The sequence below is a fragment of the Salminus brasiliensis genome, chromosome 8, assembly GCF_030463535.1.
Source record: "Salminus brasiliensis chromosome 8, fSalBra1.hap2, whole genome shotgun sequence".
Lineage (NCBI taxonomy): Eukaryota > Metazoa > Chordata > Actinopteri > Characiformes > Bryconidae > Salminus > Salminus brasiliensis.
The window spans coordinates 35,028,134-35,037,668 of NC_132885.1; the positions used below are offsets into that span (position 1 = coordinate 35,028,134).

At 37.7% G+C, this 9,535-nt stretch overlaps 1 protein-coding gene across 2 annotated transcripts in view; it reads left to right on the plus strand.

The window, feature by feature from the left end:
• The window catches only part of LOC140561314 (LIM and senescent cell antigen-like-containing domain protein 1), a 30,494-nt gene extending 23,111 nt beyond the window's left edge, over nucleotides 1-7,383 (plus strand). The window contains exons 10-12 of one of the 2 annotated variants that reach the window (XM_072686443.1): nucleotides 1,325-1,400; nucleotides 2,572-2,715; nucleotides 6,602-7,383. In XM_072686443.1, the coding sequence (XP_072542544.1) occupies nucleotides 1,325-1,400; nucleotides 2,572-2,698 (203 nt within the window). In that variant the 3' untranslated portion in view covers nucleotides 2,699-2,715; nucleotides 6,602-7,383. Of the gene's footprint in view, nucleotides 1-1,324; nucleotides 1,401-2,571; nucleotides 2,716-6,601 lie in introns of those variants that run through there. The other variant, XM_072686445.1, reaches the window with a different exon arrangement.
• Nucleotides 7,384-9,535: the final 2,152 nt, after the last annotated feature.

Sequence of the window (9,535 nt, forward strand, 5' to 3'; positions counted from 1 at the left end):
TTATTGATGCATCCTGGTGTATCTTTCTTTCTTTTTTTCTATTTCTATATTGTTTTTCTCACTGTGTGACTACTTGGTACTTTTAATGCAAAGTATTGCATAATTAATGATCCATTATGCATTTACTTCGAGTATTTCTTTTAATTTTTATAGAAGTGATGTGGCAAGTCAAAAGGTTTTGGGGCTGTGAGAAAAATACTGAGCGCTTGCTAAGCTTGTGGGCATAGCATTTCCTATGTAGGAATTCACCAGTTCAGTAGCAGCAACCATGTTGGATGCGTTATCAGTAACTAAAAGTTCTTCTGCTGCATTCATTAACAGCACCCGTGTGATTATTGTCTACTGTTGTATTGTAGAGCACACGAAGGCGCTAACTGCCACTCATTGGTGATAAAATACACAGTTACGGTAACTCTGTGGTAATTCCATGGCAATGGGTGCATCACGTTACAGCTATCCTACCTGTTTTCTTCAGTTATTCCATGACTGATTCGCTGTGTAAGTAAAATATCTTTGAGACGGGATGTTGTATTTTGTCTCAAAAGCCCTGGTTCAATGCAACTAAATAAGGAAGCAAATCCTTGGCAATAAAAGTTGAGAGAATAACTGTAAATAATTAAGTAAGTAATTTGCCCTGTACAGGCCACTTGAAGTATCTCTGAATAACTATTACTAAAACAACTGTTTGTGTATGAACAATTTATTTATTAATGTATTATTTAGTATGTATACATTATATATATTTTTTTGGATATTTACTTGAATTAATAATGAATTATTAAAGTGCAGTCATATCAAATGACACTTTCAGTAGCTGTATCCGGTGCTGTGACTTCAGTGTTCACTAGTGCACTACATTAGCGTTTCATCCTTTTGTAGTGGTGTCCGAAAACATAGTCCAGTTTAAGTGCATTATAAAAATCCCAAAATGCATCGCAATAAGTCGTTTGTTGTACACAATTTATCGCGGCATTTGGTTTGAAGATTTGCATGCAGTTTCTCTGATGTTCAGATTGCTTATGTAACACAATATGCTGTTGCACTGTAGTGAGCTCACACACATAAAGAGGTGTCCGAAATCTACGCGTAGGGGATAATGAATAGGGCACAGTTTTGAACGCAGCTTTTGTCTTTTATATGTAACATATACTTTACTCATAGTCTGGAGCAAGTATTTTTTGCTCATATTTACAAACACAGTTTTACACTGAAATTTCTTTTGTTCGAATTTCATAAATAAGGGCCCAATTTTCAAAACAACGATCAGACCTTATACTGCAGGTAAAAACTGGATGTATATCAGTTTTATTCTCTGATCTTTCAGTCATTTCAGCATTGAATAAGACCTGGTGCATCGGCTGCTTTGCCTGCTCTACCTGCAGTACTAAGTTGAAACTCAAGTAAGTTTTCTTTAAGCCTCATGTACTGTCTTGTACAAGCAAACTTTAGCATCATCAGCATCATTATAGTTACCATAATTTATAAAATCATTTTATCTAGTTATTTCTTTTCTACTGATGACATAATTGGGATTGTTGATTAATCATGTATTTACTAATGTATGGATGGGTAACAAAGGAGAAGCCTGAATATATAAGCAAAAAAAAAAAAATTGAGATGCTTCCAAACGTGTACATTATACATGTAAGCAGTTAACATCCTGTGATGCTCTGTAGCATATGTAATAATGCTGAACAGACCTACCCGACTTTGATTTTGCATCAAGTTGGCAAAAAGAAAAGAAGGTTCATTTTTGTACAGAGAAAGAAAAAATGATCTGGCCATATATAATATTCTCCACAAGTAAGTACATGTGTGGCATGCACCTAGAGAACACTACAGATCTTAATGCTTCACCCATACAGTAAAGTTTAAATCCCAAAGGGACGGGGGTAACTTGAAATCAGTACTAAGTCATTGTGGCTGATCACTTTAATCCTGTGATTAAACATTTGTATCCTGATACCAAACCTTAATTGAATACCTACAGTTGCAGTCAGAAATTTACATCACTTTCAGTAGTGTTTTTAAGCTGGGAAAGAATACATGCAACATATATATTTATTTACAGTTCATTGCAGGCCTGTAGCATGGTTGTTCTTGGGTTGTTACTGACCACCAGAACAAGTTTCTTCACAGCTGAGGGTGACAATTTGGGTCTTCTTTCAGGCTATGGCAAAGTGGCTACACCTTCCAATAATGTGTACTCATGCAAAAAATATGTTTGAACTGATGATCTTGGAATTTGCAGTTGTTTTTGTTTTTAGTTAATAATTATTGTACACTTATTTGGCCCCAGAAAAAGAACAGAAAGAAAAAGAAAGAATTCATTGCCCAATGTTGCCATGACATGTAAGTTACGTATATCCCTTTATGTAGTATGTAGACTGTTCCTGCTGACACATTGTGATCTGATAAATCCTGCTTTGACAAGGAGTACCAGTGCTCAGGAAGCACAGGTTCATTGGCATAATTAGTATAAATATATAATGTAATATAATCTGATCTGAAACCACAATATTGTGAAAATTGTTACATTTCTGACCAGTTTCCTTATTGGATATTTCTTAGAGATAAGTTTGTGGAGTTGGATCTGAAGCCTGTGTGTAAACAATGCTATGAAAGAATGCCAGAGGAGCTAAAGTGCAGATTGGCCAACTCCAAGGACAGAAAAAGAAAGATGGGTATCTGCCTGTGATGGGTCGCCAGCAACTGGTTAGTGTTATGCTTTCTTTTCTCTTTAACACTGTAGGGCACTGTTGATAAGGCTACATGTAATCTACAAGTGATTCATGACAACTAACATAAGCATTTGTGTTCATGTTTGTTTGGTGTCAACTGTCATAAACGCTCTCCGTCAACTTATGTCAACTTGACAACAAAGTCAAGTGACATAGATTTGTGGTGACAATGAGGCAACTGGTAAACTGAACAGAAGTGGCCATATGGGCTATTTAGGCTATTTTGTAGTCTTAGTAAATGATGTTTATGTATTAATGTTCATTAACAAACATTTAACTCCCTCCTACCCTCAGACATACATTATGTATATCCCTATACACTGCCATGGCATCTTAGGCCTACTTGAAGCCCCCTGGCATCCCAAACACAATGTGAAGCTTTGAAGAAATTTGATGCGGCTTGTGTCTCAAATCAAATCAAATCAAATCAAATTTTATTTGTCACATACATAGTAATACACAGTATAACTTGCAGTGAAATGCTTTTTTGACAGTCTGCCCACATCAAAGCTATACAATAAAGATCTAAATTTAAACTTAACTAAACCTTAACTTAATGAAGTAAAGTGCAAAAGTGCAAAGGAAAAATAAAATAAAAATAAAAATAGAATAAGTTACATTTAAGTTACATTTAAGTAAAAAAATATAAAAATATGAAAATATAGAAATATAGAAATATAAGCAAAAAAAATAAAAATACAAATATATATACAGATGAAATGCGTGTCTGTGTGTGTATATATATATATATATATATATATATATATATATATATATATGTATACATATGTACATATTTATCTGTATGTGAGTGTATGTGTAAGTTAAAAAGAAATATTTTCGTTATTGTCCGTAGTGAGTTTTCCGCGAGCCATGGTTGTGTATTGTAGTGAGTGAGGGTCCAGTTTGTGTATGTAGATATTTTAATTTAGTGTCCTAGTCCCTGTCCCCATTCAGGGCACGGATGGCTTGTGGAAAGAAGCTCCTCCTCATTCATGTGTTAGCCTTCAGGGTTCTTAAGCGTTTCCCTGAGGGCAACAGAGAAAACAGTCTATTGTTGGGATGACTGGGGTCCTTCACAATCTTCTTGGCCTTGGTCCAACACCGCTTCTTGTAGATGGACTGCAGGTCAGGAAACTCCATCCTAGTGATTTGCTGTGCTGAACGTCTCACTCGTCATAGCGCTTGCCTGTCCTGCTTGGTGCTGTTCCCAAACCAGACTGTGATGTTCCCCGTGAGGATGCTCTCGATGGTGCAGGAGTAGAAGGATCGTAGTACCTTGGAGGGCAGTCTGAAGTCCCTCAGTCGTTAGGTGGTATAGGTGCTGACGAGCCTTCTTCGTTATGGTCTTCATATGGTCTAAGTAGCTTATTAAGTCCTCGGATCCACAGCCATCTCAATGCTTTCTCTGCAGCATTAGAGATCTTCCTGATGACTTTTGTTGTGCAGCCCTCTGATCCCCAACCTCTTGAGAGCCCTGCAGAGTGATTGGCCTACGAAGCCTCTGCTCCAGACTTTGTTAGGATCACACCAGGTCTTCTATCCCCTGCTTTGGCACACGCTTGCCATCTGAGCTTGAGCCGTTAGCTCAGTAGGCCCACTTGTCTTGTTGTTTCAGACATCAGTACCATATCTGACCTGAGCATGTCTCTGGTGGTAGGGAATTTGAGCTGCCTGCCTAAGTGCACCTTCAGCTGCCAGGCCCTTGCTGTTGCCAGAAGCCTCCCAGCCTAGCTTGGGCATTGTTTTTCCTTCTCCCCAGTTTTAATGATCCACCTCTTCTTGAGCTCTCTATTTCCTGCCAGTCCTTATTTCAATTTATTCAGTTTATTTTCAAAACTTCTGAAAGGGAGTTGCAGCTTGGTCTTCCTGCCGTACAAGGCAATGCTGCTGAGGCTACATGGCAGGCCCAGCCACCTCCGCAGGTGTTTGGTGACCTTCCTCTCAAAGCACAGCAGGGGCCAGAGCAGACGTGGTAGAATGTCATGCTGGTACATCCAGGCCTTGAACTTGCCTGACAGCCCCAACCTGTCCAGAATGAGGTCCCTGATGTTGTCTGGGACATGGTGCCGATATTGTTCTGATTGGCATTGCAAGAGCACAGCTCAACAGTGTAGACTACACTCAAATTCAGACATCTGAAATTTTGAATGTACCAAAAAACTATTTTGTAGTAATAATAATAATAATAATAATAATAATAATAATATCAACTTAAGAAACAATTCATGTTTTTATTAAATTTACAGTGACATTTAAGGTAAAAATGTAACCTCCAGAAGCAGGTTACCATGACAGTACATATGTTTGCCAAATAAATAAAAAATAAATATATACTAAATCCAGATTACTAAAATATACTAAAAGCAGATGAATTGTCCAAAAACCTTTTTTAATTATTCAGTAACATTTATTGTTAGCCTAATAGAAAAATGTGGTTTCAGTTATTCAAATACCTAAATCATTGAGTTCAGACATCATCGCCTAGTATAAAACATTATGCCAGTGGCTGAAAGCTTTATGTTTTTCTTCATAAAGCCACTTTTATTAAACATTTGTGTGTCACAATTAAGATTATATTTTAAAAAGTGACCGTAAAACTGTTTCTCAGCCACACTAGTCTAAAGATAGACACTATCACCATATTGTCAGGAACACATAGGTTTTTCCTATCTTAAAAGAATATAGTGGTTGAATGTCTTATTTTCATACATAATTTCAAATTTCTTAAAGCTTCACATTGTGGTTAGGATGCCACAGGGCTTCACTGCATATGTCTGAATACATGTCTCTAAAAATAAGGAAAATTTATCCATGAACATTAATACATAAACATTTATCATTTACCAAAACTACGAAATAGCCTTAAGGAGGATCGGAAGGAAAAAAGCAGTAACTTCTGGGGTTTCTGGACGTAGCCCATTCCTTTTGCTCCTCTCCTCGATTCCTCCACCTTCTTCTGGGGAAGGTGGAGTCCCGGGTAGGTCATCACATAATTTGCATAATTGTTAATTTGCTTGAATTTGAAGCTGTAGAATAAAGAAATAATGTTGTGGGAGAGACAGGGAGTAAAAACACCTTAAATATGGTAGAACTACAAATAAACTCTGACTAAATGAACAACTTCTGTTGATTCTTTTTTGCCTTTGAAATAGGCTGTTACTTCTCAAGATAACTTCATGACTTTAATGCTTTGTCTAGACCCACATTACATAAACCATTTTTACATAAATTACAAAAGACTGTTATGTGGGGTGAAACTGCTACTCTACATGCAACCCTTCTCCTTTATCCGGGCTTGGGACCGAAAAAGTGACCATAAAAGAGACACTTTGGTAGAGTTGCTTATTTTTATATATATATATATACTTTTTTGGTTTTGTTTTGAGGTGAGTGAGTGACTGAGAAAGTTAAATGCAGTAATATATTTTTGTGTCACACTGAAGAAACTGTGTTCAGTTTTACAAACTGCCTTTTGGTAAGCTGTGTCACATCAGCGTTATGTCACCCTGACATGCAAAAAATAAAAAGAGCTACAAAGTCAGTTGACATAACATGCTGTATGATTTCACCCCAGAAAATGTCATGTCATAAAAAAATGCCATATAAATCCATGTCACTTGACATCGAAGTTGACATAAGCAACGTTTATGACAGTCAATGCCATGAAGTCAATGACAAAATGGTCAAATAGGTTTTAGAAATGCTTATGCACGTTTGTCAGTTGTCCTGAAGTGCTAATGTATGTATCATGTAGCCTTCTTAGCAGTGCCCTACAGTACACTTTTCTCTCAGTTGTGTTTACTCTTGTCAAAGTAATTTTTTACAGTTTCAAGAATTTGATTTTTTTTTCTTTTCAGGAGTGGTGCAGTTCTCTCATGGGGCTTCATGAGTGTTCCACCCATAATAAGAACAAAATGTTACATTATATTAATTTAGCACAGAATTAGTAGTGTTATTTATTTGTTTATTTTTAGGTCTGTCATAACTCTTATAATTTAGATAATAGACAGTTTGAGGCAGTTTCTGAATAACAGTAAATAATTTAGCTACAAAAATATTTTAGTAGAACTCTTAAATTGTTCAGTAAAAAGTATTTGCTTAAATGTGTGTCATATGTTCTGTCAGAGATGGGCTTAGAACAGTCATTATGTCAAATGTTATCAGACAGTGCATGAAAAATTGATGGCACATTTGGAGCCATTGTTCTGTCTTTCTTAAATAAAATGCAAAGGAAAAGTCTGGAAATCTGCATATGAAAGCAGCTGCTGTATGTACAACTTTTTAAAAGATGTAAACCACTTTATAAGCCTTGCTGTTTGTAACGGTCACTTTAAGGTGGGGTACAGCACACGCGCATGTGCATGGAGAGAGCCAGAGCGAATGATGGAGAGTTTGGAGGAAAACGCGGGAGAGTGTGTGTGTATGGTGAACTGTGCTGGGTTGTAGCCTGGGTTCTCCAACTGGTGTTGTCTGGGAAGTTGTGACAAGCGAAGTCGAGGTGCTCTCATTGCTCATTAAAACTGAGTCTGAAACCCCTGCACGACGTGTTCCCTTACACCATACTTCCAGTCGTTACATGTTCTTACTTGCTGAATGAATAGGCTATACAGCAAAAAATCTATTAAAATCATTGATTGGCCTCAGGTTCTCTTGGAATGTATACACATATTTATATGGTGTTTCTTTACAATCATTTCATTCACAATCATTTGAACATGGTCTAGTGCTTGCATCATATTGGATTCATGTAAATAAAATTAATGTATGATATACATGTGTTGTGAGAATTGCTGTGAAGATGTGGCCTACATACATAAATGAAAAATTATCTCTTCAGTTCTCTGGTCACATCTTGAGTATAAAGCTAAGAAAACCACAAAACCCAAATCAGATGTACAGTGGGGCAAAAAAGTATTTAGTCAGCCACTGATTGCGCAAGTTCAAATTTTCATTATAGGTACACTTCAACTATGCAAGACAAAATGAGAAAGAAAATCCAGGAAATCTCATTGTAGAATTTTAAAATAATTTATTTGTAAATTATGGTGGAAAATAAGTACACTGCTCAAAAAAAATAAAGGGAACACTTAAACAACACAACATGACTCCAAGTAAATCAAACTTCTGGGAAATCAAACTGTCCACTTAGGAAGCAACATTGACTGATAATCAATTTCACATGCTGTTGTGCAAATGGAATAGACAACAGGTGGAAATTATTGGCAATTAGCAAGACACACTTAATAAAGGAGTGGTTCTGCAGGTGGGAACCACAGATCACTTCTCAGTGCCTATGCTTTCTGGCTGATGTTTTGATCACTTTTGAATGTTGGTGGTGCTTTCATACTCGTGGTAGCATGAGACGGACTCTACAACCTAAAAAAGTGGCTCAGGTAGTGCAACTCATCCAGGATGGCACATCAATGCGAGCTGTGGCAAGAAGGTTTGCTGTGTCTGTGGCTGGAGGCGCTACCAGGAGACAGGCCAGTACACCAGGAGACGTGGAGAAGGCTGTTGGAGGGCAACAACCAAACGGCAGGACCTCTACCTCCGCCTTTGTGCAAGGAGGAACAGGAGGAGCCCTGCAAAATGACCTCCAGCAGGCCACAAATGTGCATGTGTCTGCGCAAACGGTTAGAAACCGACTCCATGAGGATGGTATGAGGGCCACCAGGATTGGCAAATTCACCACTGGCGCCCTGTGCTCTTCACAGATGAAAGCAGGTTCACACTGAGCACATGTGACAGACATGGCAGAGTCTGGAGACGCCGTGGAGAGCGATCTGCTGCCTGCAACTTCAGCATGACCGGTTTGGCAGTGGGTCAGTTATGCTGTGGGGTGGCATTCCTTTGGAGGGCTGCACAGTTGCGGTTGGCCCTGGGTTCCTCCTAATGCAGGACAATGCTAGACCTCATGTGGCTGGAGTGTGTCAGCAGTTCCTGCAAGATGAAGGCATTGAAGATATGGACTGGCAGGCCCGTTCCCCAGACCTAAATCCAATTGAGCACATCTGCGACATCATGTCTCGCTCCATCCACTAATGTCACGTTGCACCACAGAATAAATTAGATGTCCTTTGATGATTTTTGTGTGATTTTGTTGTCGGCACATTCAACTTTGTACAGAACAAAGTATTCAATGAGAATATTTCATTCATTCAGATCTAGGATGTGTTATTTGAGTGTTCTCTTTATTTTTTTGAGCAGTGTATTTGGTCAATAACAAAAGTTCAACTCAATACTAACATAACCTTTGTTGGCAGTGACAGAGGTCAAACGTTTCGTGGCTACTAGTGACTTAGTGGTAAGAGTAATAGCACAGGAAGACCTGAAGACAAAGTCCTTAGTTTCAAAGTAATATTCACTGCTTTAAATTGTTTATAAAAGAGTCTAATAAGTAGTCCACACAACCAACATAAATTGGTTTAGTGTTTATCATACTACATACACATGGAGTTATTATATTGCACTGTGTTTGAGTAAATGGCATCCGAAATCCCCATAATTGACTTTCTTTTTAAAAAGGAGTAAAATTATCTCACTATGAAATTGTCACTTCAAAGCAGTAGTACATATAACCAGCATATATTTGTTTATTGTTTATCATATCAAATACAGTATGTCTTTTAAAGTGATTCTACAGTGCTTAACAGATCTGGACATTTTAACCATATTACTCCAGTTCTCTCACCACTACACTGGTTATCTGTTTAATTCTGCATTGATTATGATATACTTCTCTTGTTGATGTATAACCCTATCAATGGTTTGGTTCCACAATATTTTACTGT